Source organism: Dryobates pubescens, chromosome 8, assembly GCF_014839835.1.
Source record: "Dryobates pubescens isolate bDryPub1 chromosome 8, bDryPub1.pri, whole genome shotgun sequence".
Taxonomy (NCBI): Eukaryota; Metazoa; Chordata; class Aves; order Piciformes; family Picidae; genus Dryobates; species Dryobates pubescens.
Genome location: NC_071619.1, coordinates 26,739,404 through 26,759,384, shown reverse-complemented (window position 1 = coordinate 26,759,384; position 19,981 = coordinate 26,739,404). Strand labels below are relative to the sequence as shown.

Genomic DNA, 19,981 nt, shown 5'->3' with positions numbered 1-19,981 from the left:
CTGTAAGTCAAGTGAGATGTATTTAGAAGCATATTAATCACCAAATTTAGCCAAATCACTAAATTCATCACGAAATCATTCTCACAGAAGACCTCAACAACTTGCTTCTGCCAGTCTAAGTGAAATTGAGTATTTTGCACAGCAGCTGACAACAGGGTAAATATTTGGCATCCTAAGCTGTTGCTTGCAACTCAAAGTTACATTACTAAGTAACCAAGCACCTTAGGTCATTGCAAATGTTTTAAATGAAATTTCCAAATATGTGGAAAGCCTCGATATTCCCGGTGATTCTTTTACATAGTCAAAGAAATACTGGTATCTAACCCAGCCAAGAAGTAAATTCTAACAGTTGGTTTTAACAGTAACATTTCAATTTCTTTGCACTCAATATTCTTTTGACTTCTTGGTCCAATCAAAATGGAAACCTTCTGGCTAGTAGGCACCATTTAGGTGGAAGGGTTTAAAACTGGCTAATAAAAAAAGGAACATTTTTATGTTGCACCTCTTTGATTGTAAATCCTGATTCTTAAAAGAACCCAAACAACAAAAAAACCCCAATGCACCCCAGACTACTTGTACTACTATCAGGGCTGGGGAAGGGGAACCATGCAAACAATTCAACAGTTCTTTCTGTTAGGAAAGTAACTCTCAATACTTGAGGTAAACCAGTGGAATGGAAAACAAAAATCACCCCAAATAAAAAAAATAAAAAAAATTAAAAAAACAACCCAAAAACCAAGCAATTGAGATGTTTCAGTCTGGAATTTTCTATAAGGCCTTAGTAAGTCTGGATCTTGTTCATAGAATCATAGTATGGTTTGGGTTGAAAAGGACCTCCAAAGGTCATCTGGTCCAACCCCGCTGCAGTCAGCAGGGACATCGTCCATTAGATCAGGTTTCTCAGAGCTTTGTTGAGCCTGACCTTGAATATCTCCAGGGATGGGGCCTCAACTACTTTCCTGGACAGCCTGTTACAATGTTCCACCACTCTCACGGTAAAACACTCATTCCTAACATCTAACCTATATCTACTCTTCTCTTATTTCAAACCACTGCCCCTCATCCTATCACTACAGGCCTCTGTAAGCAGTTCCTCTACAGCTTTATTGTAAGCCCCCTTCAGGTACTGCAAGGCTGCTATTAGGTATTAAGCCTTCTCTTCTCTTTCTATTGATGAAAACATCAATAAGTGTTTTAAGTATTTTCAAGCAGTTATAAAGTCTCATCTGCTGGAAGCTACATTCAAAGCACACAAACTGCTTATGAAAAACCCTTGATGCATGAAAAAATTCAAAAAAATATTGCACTGTTATGTTCCTCTATTTGAAGACAAGGTACACTATCAAAAAGAAAGTAGACTGGTTTGACATGAACTGTTCATCACAATCCCATTAGCTATGGAATTCTATGATTCTTCATCATCATAGTGAAAAGGCTAATAGAATGAGGATGGGCTTTTTTGTTTTAATTGGAAAAAAGCTTATAAATTCAGGGCTCGTTCATAGAATAAAATGTTTCTAAAGGAAAGAATTTAGTGCTGACTCTTCAATGCTGGGTCAAGAGTTGTACTGGATGGTCTTTGAGGTGTCTTCCAACCAGATATAATCTGTGATTCTGTGATTTTATGAAGTTGTACATAGCACAACATTTGTAAAATGTCTTTTATACAATGTCTGTCTCTCTTAGAATTTCTCTCTAGCTAAAACTGATGCTCATAGAGAAACTGGGTGGAACTTCCTTAGAACCTAGAGTGATAGTTTTTGCTATATTCAATTTAGGGCTGTATTGACACAGAAGCTGATACTCCCAATATGCTCTCCAGACTTGCTAGCAGGCAGACCTGCTATGAGACGGTTAAAGAGACAACTCAAAGTATTGACCTAGAAGCCAAATCTAAACTGAAGAGCCGTGACTCAGGAATTTGTGAGAAGGTAATAGATTATGTAATATCTAAATTCTCTGACAACTGGTAGGTTAACAAATCTGCACATTTTACTATAATTAATCATGAAGGTTCCTGCCAAGAAGATGCAGATAATGTATGAGTTAACACAACGAGTAATGAATTAGAGGCTATAAAAGGTCATCAGCTTTTTACTTCCACCCTGCGTCACTATTCATCTGTCTTTGGTGTCTTTTTGACAAGCCATGCCTCTGGTTTAGTGATCTTAGCATCTGAATGGTACCTTGTCTTGTCTCTGGTTTTAAGTGTATTTTGTTGTCTAAATTACATGGTCAATCTTTCTGTTGTCTCACCATTTGTTATCAAATGAACCCATATGGTGAGGGGTGACAAACAAGTCTATCTTAGCATATCATCATTTTTCAGTCAGTCCTCTTATGTCCTCCCCCCCCCCCCTTCCCCCCATTTCCTATACTTTGCATTTCACATGTATAAAAGAGTGTCATTTATTTATTTATTGTCTATGTTCTTTTTTCAGGCAGCTGTAGAGGCTGATGACATACCCATGGTGGAACTGAATGTCACAAAGTACACTGCCATACCTACTGTAAGAATTATTATTCTACTATTTGGCATGGGTCTAAGTAACTGAGGGAACAAAAAATAATGACAATCCAAATCTCTAAGCACAAACGTTATTTTCTGAGATGCAAAAATTACATGGTACTCCCAGAAGAATATAAAAACCCATGATCACAAAGGGCAGATAATTTCTAAAACTAAGCAGAAGGAGATCACATGGCCTATAGAGTTCTCAAGTCAAACTTCTTCAAGAAATTCTTGAATTCTGTAGGTCCCCTGATGAGGTATGTGATTTCCTTAATGGAGCATGGAAGCATTAATTTTGTGCCATTTTTAAATTAATAACATACACAGTAAGCTGAGCTGACCATTCTCATGGCTGTACCTCTCAGCCACAGTCTTGTGGCAAGTACTGCTGCACAAAGTGATGCTGTTAACTCTTCAGCGTTTTCTGGTTTTGGTAGCAACAAATATCTAAAAAATTGAAGTTGGAGGAAATCAGGGTAGGTTTTTGAAATGTCATTATCACCTACTCAGTGATATGTTTTGCTAGCATTTATTTCTTCTTCCAGGTAACAAAGCTATGGCTTACTGATAACATTTTTTGACATCTGTCACAAGTGAGTCAACTCACCTTAATTATTGACAGGCAAATAAAGAGTTGACAGGTGAAAGCAAGCCAGTTTTGTCTTTGCAGCATGAACCCAAATGTAATACAAACATCTTAAACTATGTCTGTTATTAGGAGTGATTCTTAGGAGCTATTGCTAGCCTCATCCTAACACCCTCATAAAAGGTCCTATGGAAGTCACAAGCTAACATTATTGTTGTCAAAAAATGGTAATTATTCTTTCCCTCAATTCCTGTTATCACTTCATTATTTAATTTGCTTCCTCCTTCAAACTATGCACAGTTACCACTACATTTTACATCACCTCTTGCCTCAATGAACCTAAACAATCCCTCTTTATATGGAGACTCCTTACTTGACTGAATTCTTAGACTGTCTGAGCATATACACAACACTTTTGTTCACAATTGAATGTGCTCTCATTGGCCTGTTTTTTCACCAAAGTGGACTTAAGTAGTAAAGGCAAAGCCTGTGCTTTAGCACATTAAGTTGTTTAACTTTTTTTTCTCACAAGATATTAATGAAATATTAAAAAAAAAATAAATTCTTGTCTACTTATTCCTCTATCCCTTAAGTTTGGTTCTGAGTTAGTTGGGGAGATCAGGAAAGTACTTATCTAAATATTGCTACTTATTCATAGATGATGCAACCTGATCTCCTTGTAGACATTTGTGTTTTCCATTTCTTTTGAATCCCTGCATCCTTTAGAATGGCGAAACTGTGAATGGCATTGGACAAAGAAAAGAGTCTCAACATGGGCCATCAGCAGCCCAGATACCCACCATTACAATAACATACAGCAATGTCCAAGGAGTAGAGCTGTCTTCTCGATACAGCTCTGATTTCCTGTATCCTAAGAACAGCCACAAGCAGAACAAGAAGTTCAACATGTAAGTGAGTGGTGCAAGCCACAATGTCACCTTAGCCAACACCTCTGGAACAACTACAGACCAGCTGAATCCAGAATACCTTCCTACATTTTCCTAAAATGCTCCTACAAAGACACAAGACAAGCAAGAGGAGTGCAAAGATAAAAATAAGAGGAGTAAGCTTTTCAGCACCAGAACTCTCTCCAGTGGTTCACTTCTTGATCTGAGTCACATTGTCATTTTATTATTTCTTCTTCATGCAGCTTTCTTTCACTTGGATTTTACTCTGCTCAGGTATATTCCACCACTGCATGGATCTTACCTACAAATCCCCCAGGTTTCATTTGAGAGGAAAAGGAAGTATGACATTCAAAACTGGTCCTTTTTTCACTTAGTGTAGTTTAGCTTCAAAGATATTACAGAGTTAAAACTGAGAGAATTTGGGGGAAAATGTATAGTACTTCCTGAGGATGGTTTCTTCATTATTGTAAAGTCCTTCAACCAAATGAAAGCTCCCTTCTCTCATTAATGACACATTTCCCCTCCTTTTCTTTTACAATCCAATTCAAAGGCAATGCACTTGAGCAGTAATTTGAAGTCTCAAATCTTTAATTCCTAAGGTTCTAGGGGAAGAGAAAGAAATAACAAATATGATGAGGGTTTGGTCTTTTCCATACTTAGCTTATTTTTGCCAACAGTCACTTAAGACACCAGTTTAACCTACTCTTAGCTAACCTCCCCAGAGCTGTAGTAAAGTATTAGGAAACTCCTAGCAATTTTCCTTTAGCAGGTTGCATGAGAAGAATGCAGAAGTCAAAGCAATGTTTGTACTGAAATGTCTTATAGGTAAGTCAATACATCTGTCTTCTAATCCTTCCAAGTGTTTTACCTTTAGATACATTTTTCTGAAGTAAATCTTGGGAGAAGGGTTAGTTCTTCAAAAATAGTTGTTCCTGAGATGTGTGGAATCCACACCATCCCCTGTTCAGCATTTTAATTTTCCCCTTCTCTAAACAGCAGCATTCTTATAGCTGAGGTTTTTGTTCCAAAGTGATTAAATCCAGTAGCCTGTACTTATCTCCCTACAAAATAAAGGGAAATAGTTCTACAACATAGTGACCATCTGCTTTTCCCTGGTGCTCCTTCTAGCCCTGAGAATGAATGTACAAAATTAATTTGAAATCCATAGCAGTCTACATCACAAGAATTATGAGGTATAGTCAGTCCACAGTGGGGACATATAACTTCTGAGCTGAAAAGCACAGAGCACAAAGAGCTATTGAGACAGAGCTATTGAGCTATTGAAACACTTCTTCCCCATGGGCCTTCTTGTAGTTCTCTCTTTCCCTGTCCCTCCCCAACGCCCCTCCCAATGAAGAGAACCCAGCAAGCACTTTTGTCCTAGGTAAATCACTTCTTCCTTAGGCCACATAAGAGAAAGCCATAAAATCAATAAAAAGGTAACCAGCTTGTTTCATCGAGGAGAAAAGAAAATGTGATCAATGGGTTCCAGAAAATTTGGGGCATTGTTTTGGACAAACTTTAGTAAACTTACTTCAGAATGAGGTTTATTAAAATGAACTAAACTAAATATGGAGGTGATAATGACTTCTGCAGCTGCCAAATGTTAAACCATGAAAAAGTGGCCACTGAGGCTGGTAATAAACTGCCAGAAGAAATAAACTGTTCAAAATCCAGGATATTTTTATGTAAATAAAATCATGGGCATTAGAGATGGGAAGGAGCTATTATGGTTCCTTCCTTCACAAATGGTACTGTGTCCAGGTAGAGGACAATGTAAAACTGGTAGTATACACAGCTTGCAGTAAGAAGAGAGAAAACACATCATGCTGCCCATTTCATGGGAGTCCCACAAGGCTGAGCCTGTCAAGAAAACAGGTCAAAACTCACATGTGGTATGTGCCATTAAGAGCTAGACCCTTTGTTCCTATCATGATTTTGTTCCTAAGCAATATTCTTGAAGACTATACTCAGCACTCTTCTGCATTCCCTTCCACTTTTAGGGGGTATAAAAAGAATACTTCCATGGCTAGAAAAGCTGTACCAACCCACAGCATGTTGTTCTCTGTATCTTTCAACTCCAACATGTACTAGAGATTAGTTTGTATCTATAAAAAGAACTACAGCTGTTGGTGCTCATCTACTTACAAGAAGCTTGAAAAGCATGTATTAATTAGACCAATTTGTTTGGGAGCACTTCATAACTTCTATGTACAGCCCTGTGTAACTGTGTTGCTTTCCCTTCACCTCCATTGAGACTATAAAAATAATTCAGGGGAAAGCCACAGAATTCTTTTCACCTGAATATATATCCAAGTGATTCACATTGTAACCTCAGTGGCATTTGGAATAAATCATTATTAGTTCATATTTCATCTCATCTGGCAGCTTTATTTGTGTCCTGTATCCTCTGCTTGGCAGCCTTTCTTTACACTTTGCTGTCTCTTTACACCCTTTAACACTGATGACTGATTGGATTAAAATAATTTAGGACTGAGACGATTTGTATTTCAGTTTAAGTCAACTGTACAGCCTGTTCTGCACTGGAGAGACTGCCTGTAGTTTACCATACACTTGGGTATGTTCCAGTGACTCGGAGGTGTGATAGGACCAGGGCAAAACTGAGGCCCTTCCCTTTGGCCTTTTGTACTACAGCAGCTGTTCATAGAACACCTTGCTGGTAAAAGTCCACATTAGTAATGTGAAATTTTATGATAGCACAAAAGCAGTATATGTTGTGTAACATGTATTTGTTTCCTCCTCCCCACAAAGACCCTACTTTCAGTATTATCCAAATTGAGCATTCCACCTTTCTGTGAATAACTAGCTCAGTCACTAAAAACATTAACATGACACCTGTAAAAAAGTTGCTAAGGGAAACTTCTATGAAGCATGTTTTACCCACAACGTAAAATCAAAGCCATCATTCCTTTCCCTCAGCACTTCAACAACTTCTCTGTCACTTCCACAAGAGTACAAGATGGATCAGAAACAAACACATAAATCTGAGACTGCATCATTGAATAGCACATGTACACATGTAAAGTTTCATAAAGGACATTTCACGAATAGGTTGTGGGATACTTCTGGGCATACTAACAATTGCTACATGTTTTCCACTGACTGGAAAAACTGAATGGACAATCCATACCCTTTCACATAGTGCCATGCCTGAAAGGTCACACAGAAAATGACTGTCTCTCTAATGTAATAGCAGTTCCTTCAGAAGCCCTAGTACTTAAAATAATTATTACACATACCCACGAGCACCCTTTGGATCAGTGTATTTGATATTTACAAAGTTTTTCGGAAGCCTAAAATTAAAAATGTGCATAAACATTTACATAACCCCGCAGGACACATAACTGAAATGAAGGATTTAAAAGAATGTTACATAAGTACTAAAAGTTACGGAATTTTCAAAACATTTTTCCAACCTAGTATTTTCTGCTAAGTCCACGGAACTGTACATTAATAAATCTCCTAAGTTTCACTTTTTTTTAAAGTCAGGGTTAATACTGACACATAAACTGGCCTGCAAACTCTATGTTATTAGGCCTACTGTGATTTGATGGAGAAAGCAGTAAGCACTTTAGTATAGCGAACTCCTACAAAGAGGAGGAAGGACAGTCCAGAGAAAATGCATGAAAGCTGGAATCAGAAGTTCAAGGTACTAGTTTTGTATTTTTTCCATGCTCAGTATGTCTACCTGTAAACATGCTCTTCATCATCACAAAGCTGCTCTCAACTAGCTTTTGCAGTCCATTCCAAGACTCACAACTGGAAATACAATTTTTCCACTGTTCACATTTTTTTTCCCTTCACTATAGTTATTTTGTAGGTGCAAAACTACATTTTTAAAACGACTCTCTGCGTATACCTTTTAAAAGATAGAAATGTGTGCTCCACTTCCTTAGGTTCCATAAACCTGCTTCATCTGCCAAATAACAGCTTTAGAAAGGCTTAATATTATGTGTTGAAATGAAGACTCAAATTTCAAATGCTAAACTACACTATTACATATGAAAGTTACAGAAGATGCACACTAACTCATTTTCTTGACAGAAATAATTTACAGACACCTGCCACCCTGATTTGAGCTGTCATTTACAGGCATCTTTTACTTTTGCAATGAGCGACGAGTGAATCTTCACTAGTTAACACACAGGACCAGAGGGCAAGCCTTTGCTTACCCTTTCTAAGGACCTGGCATGGAATAGCTGTTTCTCAGCACACTTTGTAACTCCTGAGTGCCCCTAAGCCCAGGTCTCAGCTCCCTTCTACCAGGCAGATCCTGCATCAAGCATTTTTTATCACCTACTCCAGAGAGAGTCCTGGAGCAGTACAGCTTAAAATCCCTTCCAGCAATATCACCATCTTGTAGTTCTCATTAGTTCCTGTTTCTAGTACCTTTTTCCAAGAAGTCTCCAATGCCCTCAGGTACCAAAGGCAGTGCTAATGTAACACAGTCCCTTCCTCACTTTTAAAGAAATCATGTATGCTTTCACCTATGCATGTAAAACAGATGGACTCCAGGTTTACAATAATCCTTCAGCTGTTATTCAAAAATGCTTTGGATGCTGCTGTCCCCAGCTAAGTCTCTTAAAAACAGAAGCAGATAGCAGAACCCTTATTGTGTATTGATACACCTCAAAGTGCTGTTTTCCAAGCACATTGGTTAAAACTCACTTTCTGATGCTGCTCAGAGAAGTAAGAAGAGAACTTAATCTGATGAAGGACAGAGTTAATGTAGTAGCATCAGCAGCTCAGTGGTTGGTCATATTCACTGCACAGATTCCTTCTGAAAATCATTCCTCTGAAAAAGAGAAAACCACACCAATCTTTCAGGTCTTGGATCATTATGTTCAGTCATGTTCAGTCAGATGGTAAGTAAGTTTCATGCAGTAAAAGCTGTTCTCGCTGGGCATTGCAGAGACCATTTATTTCAACTGAAGAAATTAAACATGAAAATTCCATGAAGTACCACATGAAAGTCCCTTACAATAAATCATACCCAGTTTAATTCTTGCTTTACCCTGAACTGTCATGGTAAAGGATGGCCAAAGGCAAAGGAAGCAAAAAAAGCAAACACAATTCAGGATACCCATTAGCACTGCATCAAAATAAAGCCAGGGAATCCTGAAGTGTTGCAAAACATAACAACTTCACATGAAACACGAGTCTTCTCTTTCCTGTTGAGAGCCACTATCAGAAAAGGAACTTAGAGTTACCACCTTATGTCAGATTCTTCCATGCTTCTTTCACTGACTCAACCCTCCTTGATTTTTTCTCATGTGTAGGAGCCAGATCATAGTGATTTCAGAGACAGGGCTAAGAAGGCCACAGCATGTGTTAGAGTGCTGCATCTTGCAGCTTCCATTCATTGTGATTTTCCTGAAACAGAAAGAACTTCCATCACTGATGAACCAGCTCCATTTTTACTGAATCACAGCACAAAGGCAATTGCTCATTAGAGCAGGTCATGAACATGGCAATAGCGTGAGATGCCTGAATTGCAGCTTTAAAAAAAGAAAAAATAGCGCAGGAGTTTTCAAACTTATGCAGCTGACTGTCCAATGTAATGAGAAGCCAATTCTGGAAAGCTTAGGATTTGGAGTTTAGATAAGATCAGTGCAATTCTTTTGCCAAAAGATGGCCAGGACCTTTACTAGAAGAGCCATACAGGTAGGAATGGCATGATACCAGTATGGCCTTTCAGTATAATGATTCAACCACATGAGGTAGATCCTGATGGAAACTGGGTTTCAGAGAGATTTAATTTCTCATCCACTATTTAAAAAGGATTCTTTGAACAGAAAATTGAGGCAGTTAAAACATTTCACAGGGAACACTTGTCAGTTTGTCAGTTAAAAAATGTTAAAAAAAAAACCAACCAGAAGTCCCACGGTGATAAAGCAACATCCTGTACTAATAAGCACTTTGTATTTTAGTGATTACTTGCTGAAGATTTTCACAATAGTAGTATTTCCTCCATGGTTTTGGATCTGTCAGGACTGCAGACAGAAATATGAAAGAGCATCCTGCTTTACAAAGGATTCAGCAAGTGAGGCTCTTTGGAAGCCCCAGCCCAAGAACTAATGCAACAGCCCCAGCTACTGCATATTCAGTGCAAATTAACCTCAAAATACTGCTCCATTTGGCATGTCAAGAGGCCACCATAATGTTTCCGTTTCAACATGTGACTAACTTGTAAGCACTTGTCTTTTCTCTGCCTCTTCTCTCCAAGAGCTTTGTTCTACTTAAGAAACATTGATTCCAGCAGAATTATTTTATTTCAGTTATAATTTGACTGTTATTGTTTTACTTTATTGCAATTTGAAAGAACTTATTGGAAGGGAAAAGCTCATCACAGAGCACATATTTACTGGAACTTCATTTCAGCCCCTCTACAACTGATCTCCATCCAACATGTAAAGAAAAGGGATGTGGAATAAAGATAAATGGAATAAATTTCTGTTGTCTTGCCTAGGAGGTCTGTTCTTGTTAAATCATGCATTCCATTAAACACGGAGGAATTGAATCAAGTTACTCATGTAACAGGACCCTAAATTTGTATGCCACTAGTCATCCTCTAGGGTCCTGAAATTTAGTCAGAAAGCTTGGATGACCCTAAACAAACCTTTTACTATTGAAAAATGCCAATAAAGCTATATATTAAATTGTTTATTTTACATATTGTGATTCAACAGATTCAAGCACATTTTTCTGACACAGTGTGCCTTTCTCTACTGGTCCTTCATTCTGCTTACTGCACAAAAACATTGTTCAAGTGCAAATTACATAGCTGATTTGTTAGTTTCTGTCTTACATGAGTTGTGTATTTCGCATCTGACTATCAAGACATTACTAATCTTTATTCCTCTCAACTGAGAAACAATCTTCCCACACACCTTTCAAACACAAAAAAATTACCACTTAGGAGAATCAAGTTAAGTCAGCTAGCACACTCACTCACCCTGCCCTTGGAAACATGTGTGAATGAAAATCAAGATGACTTTGATTAAATCATTATTAAATAGCCAAGTCCTCATTTGATGCAATTTTGTCACTGCATTTTGTTGCAACATTTGGCTATAATTTCCTAAATGATGTTAAGGTAGCAGATGTTTGCTTTTGCACATATTCTCTTGTGTAGATTTATGTAACTGGCAGGACAGATTGCTAGTATGAATGTATTAAAAGAAACCTGTTGTGCTAGGTTTGAGTCTAGTTTGTTCTATTTCCCTTTTAGCAGACATTTTGCTACAAGTAAGAGCTTACTGCAGGTTATCTGTTGGGTGATGGTATTAAACAGATTTATTTTATGCCTGAAGGGTCAGGAAAAGCTCTGTGGGATGTTAAGAGGTGGGGCACTGAGATGCTACCCTTTGGGAAAAAAAAATACACTATCAGTCATTCTCCAGTGGCTACCAAGTTTATTTAAAAATCATTACATTTCCCTGCAAATATCAAGTGGCCAAAGCATTATTTGCAGGCCACTGTGACAAAAAAACTGCTGAGACAGCTCACATATTCTGGGTCTTTTTGCTCCTCCATTTCTTTGATGCAGTGAACTTATGAGCAGCAGAGCAAAGTATTTGTTAATTCTCATTTATCAGAGTAGGTGAGCTGTCAGTCATTCTTTAATTGGATAATTTAGAGGTCATGTATCCTTTATAAGCACCTTTCTTAAAAGGCTCTAGGAATGCATATTTTGATGCTCACACAATTTTTTCACGCTCCAGGAAAAGTAGTGCATGAGGTAAGCCCTTATGTGGAAGAGCCAACTAGTTCACTGTTTTCTCAGCCATTTATCCTGGTCTTCAGATGTCACAATTAAAATTTTTTCAATAAATCAATAGGCTCAACTGAACAAATCACCAGATCAAGTAATCAAACTGAACAAGACCAATACTCAGCTGACACTACTTTAAGTATCAGAGATAATCAGTTCTGAGACAGAGTATGGCACTAAATCCCTCTGTGACCTTGACAACTTAATTTACAGCACTGCACATGTCTTTCTCTAAATGGGAATATTGTTTACTCTTAGAATGCTGCAAGACAAAATTAGGAAGGCTGTACATTAAAGTTGCAAACTGTAAACTCTTACTTTTCAATAGAGGATTATCAATGCCTCTTTTAAGGAAGACACAATGATGGATTAATCACCTTTCAAATGAGAGATGCAGAGAGATATCAGGTGAAACAGGTGGGAAGACATTCACCTCTCCCTATGTACAAATAACATGCATTTATAGCTGAATATCTACAGTTGAAGAGTGAGCTAGAATTAAGAAGCCAACATTTGATTAGACAAACTAACTGAAAACAGAACAAGTTTAAACTGAAAGAAAATTCCAGCATTTCTTCTATCTAAAAATAGACTACAAGACTTTTGGATATTGTGTGTCAATACTGACATTTTGAGGCTGGATTAGCCCCAGGTATGAAAGCAGCCTGGGTTATGAATCAAGCTGTGTGGCTGGAGTTTATCCTGCTGACAGTCCGTCTTGAATTACCTACTACCATAACTCTGATTATACCCTGTACTAGGAAGGTTATGCTAATAATGGAGCTCAGGGAAATGACAGGAAGAGTTCAAGAAGGTTACCATATGGAAAGCCTCCTTTTTCACATTTGAGCAAAACTCTGAAGTTGCAATTCACAATGTTTTATTTCACTCTGTGTAATAGCTTGATGGTTGCTTGTTTGTTTGCTCTTGTATGTGGGCAACATTAGAATGGCAAGACAGGACTGCAAACAGGAATGACAAATCTCTGTCTTACAAGGGTAAAAGTTATTCTAGAAATTTCTCATCTGAGATGTTCCTGCTACATTTACCTATGATTATACTGTAAAATTTCTGCAAAATAAGCATGCTGAAGATCCAAAATGTTAGATTCCTGTGTTAGCGTCTTTTTTTTCTCCAATGCCAAAAATAAAGCAGTGATTTACACTGTTCACTGGACATAGCATCCTAATTTTAAAGAAATGTTTTCCAGTCTTTTATCAGAAGAGAAGTGAAAATTGTGAATTGTTTTGCAAATTGCTTATTCATTTACTACTGTCTGAAGGAAGAGACTACTCAATCTCCTGCCCCCTTATACAGCACATGTAAGGAATATTCGGTACTGCTAAGCCATCACAAATGAAGAGGCCTCATTTACTGGAGCTGTTGTAATTCAGGTAAATGACAGTGCAAATGCACCCCAGATCTGCACTGCTCTAAAAGTGAGCACTTCTGCAGAAACAGCTATATCAGTCACCACAGAGAAATAACACCTATGCAGCCCATCAAAACCAAAGATTATACCTTGTTATTAGTTGTAATCAAGAAGATCTCAGAAAGCCACACTCCTCACTAGTTTATTTCTGAACTCAGGACTGTAACCCCTTCAGCTTGGCAAGGAATGACATCAGATATTAAAAGCATTATCCTGGGAAAAAGCATGTCCATATTTTGTGCTGCAGTGTATTTACTTTACACGCTAATCTCCATTGGTGAGGAACCCCTCAGCAGCTAAAGAGGCCATCCTTGCTGGGTGGCAATCATTCTTTTACTTTCCCTGATGGCTGTACCTTCAGTTTACAGTTACTGCAACTAAACCCTACAGATAGCTTGTTTAAAAACTTCAAAACCCTAATGTAACCATGCTGCAGAAATTCATGAAAAAGTAAGGGCTTATTTACAAGAAAAACAGTCTATTTTAATTGATCAGAGGCTGAACAGCTAATGCAACAGCTGGGGAGATCAGACTGTGATTAGAAGAAAAGATACTAGACTTGGAGAAAGGCTTATGGAAAACCCAGAATTAGGCATTGACAGAAATATTCAAATTTACCAGGAAAGGAAACTGCCCAGGCTGGAATGAAACTCATGAGTCAAAGGTAAACCACCCTATTAATAATAAAATAAACATAACTTCTCTTCATGTGGATCATGTTTTCCAGCCTAAGTCCTTGATTATGCTGCTTTACAAGACTTGCTCATCTGCAGGAGAACTACTTGTGGTCATTTTGCAGCATTTGTTATTTGGAGAGACAGCAGAGTCAATGAGGACTTCAAAAGATGACAAAGAGCTACATACAGCTAACTCCAACAATAACAAAGAAGGCATTTTCATCCTGATATTTGTTAACACAGATACACCTGCAAAAAGCATCTGACAATCAAAATTCCTACCCTTACAACACACTACAGAAGGTCTGAGGAGGGCTTGAAAGGCACACTCACACAGCATCTGATGAAATTAGTGCAGAGCACACAGAAAAAGTGCCTGCAGCCATGTGCAGAGAAAGTCAAATTGGATTCTGCCCTCATTTATTCCCATTTAACCTACCTAAAGAGAATCAAAGAGGGTATGAATTTGCATGAAAGGGAGGCTTTCAGCTTGGTAAAAGCATTATTCAAAGCTGAAAAATTACTATTTCTGGAAGTTCTTCAGGATTAAATAGCCACTTATTTGAAAAACACCTGCTTGCACATTTACACCCTGTAAATACCCATTCTTTTCATTAATTGGAAGTTATAGAAGTATCCAGTATCACCATTTGCAACTAAAGATTCACAAAGTTTAAACAAATTGTATAAATGTCTTACACTTCACCATGCAATTTCACTGCTTCCTCAAGATTAATCTAATAGGTTCACAGTTCTGATAGCTGTGTAACAAAAAGCTATTCTAAAAAAAATACTGTGGTATTTCCATGGATTACAGCATCAGTAGCCACAAACAGCCATTTAAAAGTAAATTTTCTAATTGCTTTCTTTATTAAAAAACAATTTGAAAATACTGCTGTGAGCATAATCACTTTTTCCCCAAATGAGATGCATCATTTTAGCTATGAATGAATCTTGGAAAAAGTGATATTCAATCTGCTGTTGAAAAATAAGTGATCTATACATGTGACTGTACAAGTCCACAGTATGCTTTTCTTCCTCCCACAGCAACCATGCCATGATTTTGGCTTGCTGGGATTTTTTTTTCACACTACTTGGTAAAACTGATCTGTTGTATCTACACATTGCCCCACATCTGACAAACTTTTCATATAAACTGCATTCTCTTGTGGTAATTATTGGTAACATTTATGGTCTGTGAAAAGCAGTGTATTCAGGTACTTGACAAGACACCAAATGTTTCCTTTGGGGGTGTAAACAGACTTGTTAGAAGAATACTTTTGCATCTACCATTAACTTACAATTCATATGAACATGAACTTTAGCCAACTATAAATAAAAATATCATTTAGATCTTAATTTCCCGTCCAGGACTATGCAACCCCTGTATTGGACCAAAAGAGCCTACTTAATGTGCATCACAATCAGTACTTCGGCATGGTGTACATGTGGAATATATCACAGAATCATAGAATTGGTTTGGATGCAAAAGATTTCTATGAACATTGAGTTCAACCACTGACCTACCACCACTGTGTCCTGAAGTGCCACTTCCACATGGTTTTTGAACACGTCCAGGGATGGTGACTCCAGCCTCTTCCAATGCCTGACCACCCTATGAGTACATAAGTTTTTCCTACTATCCAACCTAAACCTCCCCTGGTGCGATTTCAGGCCATTTCCTCATGTTATATCACTTGATACTAGGGATATTTGACTGACCCCAAGCTCACTACAACCTTCTTTCAGGTAGTTATAGTCAGCAATGAGGTGTCATCTCACTCTCCTCCTCTCCAGGCTAAACAAGCCCAGGTCCCTCAGGTGTTCCTCATAAGACTTTTTCCCTAGAAAAAGGCTCTTCACCAGCTTTGTGGCCTTTCTCTGGGCATGCTCCAGCACCTGGATGTCCTCAATGTCTTGCAGTGAAGGGCCCAAAACTGAACACAGTAGTTGAGATGCAGCCTCACCAGTGCCAAGTACAGGGGCACAGTCACTTCTGTAGTGCTGGCAGAGACTTGAGGTTCCATAAGACAACTGCAACTCTCTTAAGTAGGCTAGAGCTGTGTTGAGAAAGTATTAAAATGGTTGTGTACCTCGGCGATGCCATTGCTGAAAGCATTCCCACACGCGGTCTGTCAGGCCCTTTCAGACTCTTTCGCACTAAAGGTTTCGCTAGCCGCTGCTGCTCACGGCGTCGCGCAAGGCAAACGCTGCCGCCTTCGTACTCCGTGCAGGTCCCGAGGCGCCGCCAGCTACGGCCTCTGCAGCAACCACCCGCCGCGGCGCGGCCCGCACCAGGCTCCTGTCCCTGGTGCTGACGGCAGCCCCCGCCGGGCACCGCCCACCCTGACAGCCCACAGCCTTCTCGCGCCCCGTGATGCCAGATGGCACTTCTGGAGGGGCTGAGCTCCGTCAGGGCTTCACCAGCGCAGGGCGTCTTCATTGCTGTGCAAATCCCAGGCGACTCTGCTGGGGCAGGGCTCGAGGGCTTCAGCGCTTGGGAATGGGCTTTTTTCTTAACACACTCACAAAGCGGCGGCTCTGTCACTGCACTGAGAAGACAGCTGTCTTGCTGGGAGATACTCTTGGGAGCATAAAAAGGTAAGGGTAGTGGGTAGCTTGGCTCTTGACAAACTCAGCAGTCATATGAAGTCACCACGAGGCAAAGCATCCAAGATTCAGGTGCATAATGGCGTTATTTTTTAAAATGTCTCCCAAATCCTCTTCTTCCACCAGACTTTCGCACTCAAGCGAAACGACCATTACCTATCAACACCACTGAACCACCGAGGGAAAAAAAACCAAACAAAAAAACACACACACGCACAAAAACTTCCACTTTTTGTAAAGAAAAATCACAAATTTCATGTGTATTCTGGAGGTGAGCCAATGGGAGGTGAAGGCTGCGGGCTCCAAGCTCTCACACGTGCTTCAGCGCTTTCGCTGCTTCCCGCCTGCGCCTGCCGCACCGCTGGCAGACCAGGAGCCCAGTGCCCCTTGCGATGAGTGCTGGGAAGCCGCGGAAGCACCTGTCTACCACGCCGCCTTCCAGAACTTTCCGACTCCCTCCAGCAGGCACAGCCCCACCCCATTTCTTCCCTTGCTGCGACCCCGAGGGGACTTAAGACTCCCGGCGCCCCCTGGATACCTGCGTTCAGCAGAGCCGATGCCCACAGCTTTGTATCACTGCCCTGCTCTACCACCTGGGCCAACAGGTAGTCTCCGTTCACAGACGGATTTGTTACCAGCACTCGGGCGCGGCAGACCACGGTTTTCCCGTTAACGGTCACTGCACCACTGCCCGTGGCGCCAAATCCCCTCACGCTCCTTGTCGTCCACCCAGCGCCCCCTCGCGGCGGCCCCGGGGGAGCCACCGCCTCCCTGGCGGGCGGCCTCTGCACAGCTCAGCCACCGGCGGGGGCCGGTGGGCACCTGTGGTCTGGGCACGCCATGGCCACGCCCGGCGGCGGTGCCCGGCAGGGCCGCGGTGGGTGGGAAATCTCCAGCTCGACGGCGGCGCTTGCCTCGCTTCCGGAGCCGGTGGTGTCAGGGCCACTGCAGACTCGTTCCCTCCTCTCAGCCTCGTCCCAAGGGCCGCCCTCTGGCTGCGGGGGAGGCGGTGGCCCGGCGAGGGGTGGGGGGCATGTCCATGGGCACGTGTGACCGCAGGCGCCGCCCGCTGAGGGCAGTAGCTGCGGCTCCTGCCGGGGCGAGGACCTCCCCCCGCCGTTCCGATCGGGAGTTCGGCCGCGGTGGAGCGGCCGTCACACGCCTGCTGACAGTCGCCCGCCTGCCCGCTCGCCGCGGCTGCGGCGGGACACGGTAAAGCGGTGCGTGGCCGGAGGTAGAGCTGCGCTCCCGGTCGGCCTAGAGTTACCGGCTGTGCTGCTGGCGCAAGTAGGCAAGGTGGGTCGTGCTGTGGCGCCGAGGGAAAGAGCCTCAGTGGTGTCAGAGCGAGGGGAACAGCAATGCCACGCAGAATGGGACCGGGGGCGGCGGGAGCCACCCGTTCGCTTCCCCCATTCGCCGTCCCCAGCAGTTCGTCTGCGGAGGGAGGGCAGGCTGTCAGCGCTGTGTCGTGCCGAGGTCAGCAGAGCGCCTCCCGGGCAGGAAAACGCAAGCGCTGCGCTTGCTAAAGCGGCTTGCAAGCGACCGCTATGGAGTAGGAGCCGCTCGCTGCCCTTACAACTCTCCCTGAAGGTTTAGAGAGTGTTTCTAGTGGGAAATGTTACTCAGTAAAGCCGTTACTGGTAAGGCAGAAACGAGTAGGTGAGTCGTTTCGCTGAAATCTTGACGTGGGGAGTTTGCCCAATTTGAGGTTGAATTTTGCACCTTTGCACCTGTGGGCGTATGCACAGGGGTACACTGCTATATCAGCATGGTGTAGTGGGCCTGGAGGAATGTACAATGGACAAATTGCACTGAGAGCACAGGATCCCTCTCCTAATCCTTGTACATTCATTGCACTGTGCCAAACCTCAGGCTCTCTGGAGGCAAGCCAATACCGTAGTGGCCCGGTGACACTGATGTCATAGTTTTTCTGCTGTTTTCTCCTGTAAGCACAAACAGTCAATTAGGATCCCCTACGGCAAGGCACAAATCACAGTAGTCACAGTGCTGCTATAAATTTTCCTGATTTTAACCCAGCGTTGAGGAATAAAAACCACAATAGCAACATGTTTTGCAACCTTCTCCTTCTGGTTCAAGTACCCATACTAGAAGCTGAGCCCTGAGTTTTAATCCAGTTGGCTGCTGTTGACTTACTGGTCACCTAAATCTGGGTAACCTAAGTGCTGTGGCTACGTATGTAAAACAGACATGGTAACAACAGGTTTTTATGTGTTCTTTACCTTAAAAAAATTTGAAATTTTGGCAAATTAAGTGCCACAGAAGTGTTAAATACTATGTGCTGCAGTGGTTGCCTTTAAAAACAATGACTGAAATGCTGGTAAAGTGAGAGCTTAGTAACATGTCCTTAAGCCTTCTGTAGTACAGGGGAAAAACAAACAAACAAAAACCCACCTTTGTAAAGAGTCTGCACAGGTTTCTTTTCTGTTGGTAGGCTGTCTCTCCACAGGTGTGGTCTCCGCTTTAAAACCATTACCAGAAATACTCAAAACTTCTGAAGGTCAAGTCTAACTATGTTATTGTGTATACCCAGTCTTGTGGCAACAAGAGGCCATGATGGGGTAGGGGGGGAGATGGAGGGAGGGAAAGAAGATCACCTAGCAGGGAAAAAAGTATGAAATGTCATTTTTCTGTAATGGTGAAAGTAGTCATAGTGGAGGCTCAGGATGTGAGAATTAAGAGCAAATTTGATGATTCAGTAAGGTGACACTGTCAGCAGCAAACAGCCAAATGGAAAACAGTTTGAGCTGCATTTGTGAAGGCGTTGTGTTACCAAGAAGGGAGATAGTATTCCATCATTATATTGCTCTAGCATATCTCTCTGGCTATGCTATATTCTGTTGGGATCCACAAACCACGTGACCAGAACGGTATTGACAAAAGCGGAATTTAGTCAAGCCACATGTGACAGAAAATTTAGCTTAAGAAAAATCACAATACAGGATTTAGGAGATCTTGGTAAAAGGACTAAGAGGAACTCAGAAGTACAGTGAGAATGTAAGGACTTTGATTAAATAGGTGAAACAAAGCTGTGTATGGAAGTACAAGCAGGATTAGTTCAGCTTTGTTCAGAGCTCACCAGTGAAAGAAAGGAGATGGCAGTGAGCTCTTTTGCGTTGTAGAATAGTCTTGCTTTGGAAGGAATATTGAACTTGTGGGAAAAATCTTTGCTGTTGGTAATTATATATTCAATTTGACATCAGCAAAGTAAGAATTCAGAGGTAAAAAGCTTTTGCATCTTCAATACATCAGTTTCAAATTCAAATTTTAGTACTGATTAGCCAATATATAGTAAATACATGATATTTTGTCTTGTGGATTGCAATGATCAGCCTACAAACACAGCTGTTGTTTTCTTGTTACTCTGCATGCAGTATAATTAACACTGGATTAATTTTATTTTTATTTTTTTTTTCACTCTGGGACTGCATAGACCAGACATC

General features: G+C 41.0%; 2 protein-coding genes across 3 annotated transcripts in view; both read left to right on the top strand.

Moving 5' to 3' along the window:
- OPN4 (opsin 4) overlaps nt 1-5,069 on the top strand; it is a gene marked incomplete at its 5' end in the record, with an annotated part of 28,441 nt that extends 23,372 nt beyond the window's left edge. The window contains 3 exons of the mRNA XM_054163740.1: nt 1,779-1,931; nt 2,442-2,510; nt 3,825-5,069. Of these exons, the coding sequence (XP_054019715.1) occupies nt 1,779-1,931; nt 2,442-2,510; nt 3,825-4,010 (408 nt within the window). The remainder of the gene's footprint in view (nt 1-1,778; nt 1,932-2,441; nt 2,511-3,824) is intronic.
- Nucleotides 5,070-17,657: 12,588 nt separating this feature from the next.
- Nucleotides 17,658-19,981, top strand: part of LDB3 (LIM domain binding 3) — a 126,749-nt gene continuing 124,425 nt past the window's right edge. For both annotated transcript variants that reach the window (XM_054163885.1, XM_054163887.1), the window contains exon 1: nt 17,658-17,816. The gene's annotated coding sequence lies outside the window, so the exon portion shown is untranslated. The remainder of the gene's footprint in view (nt 17,817-19,981) is intronic.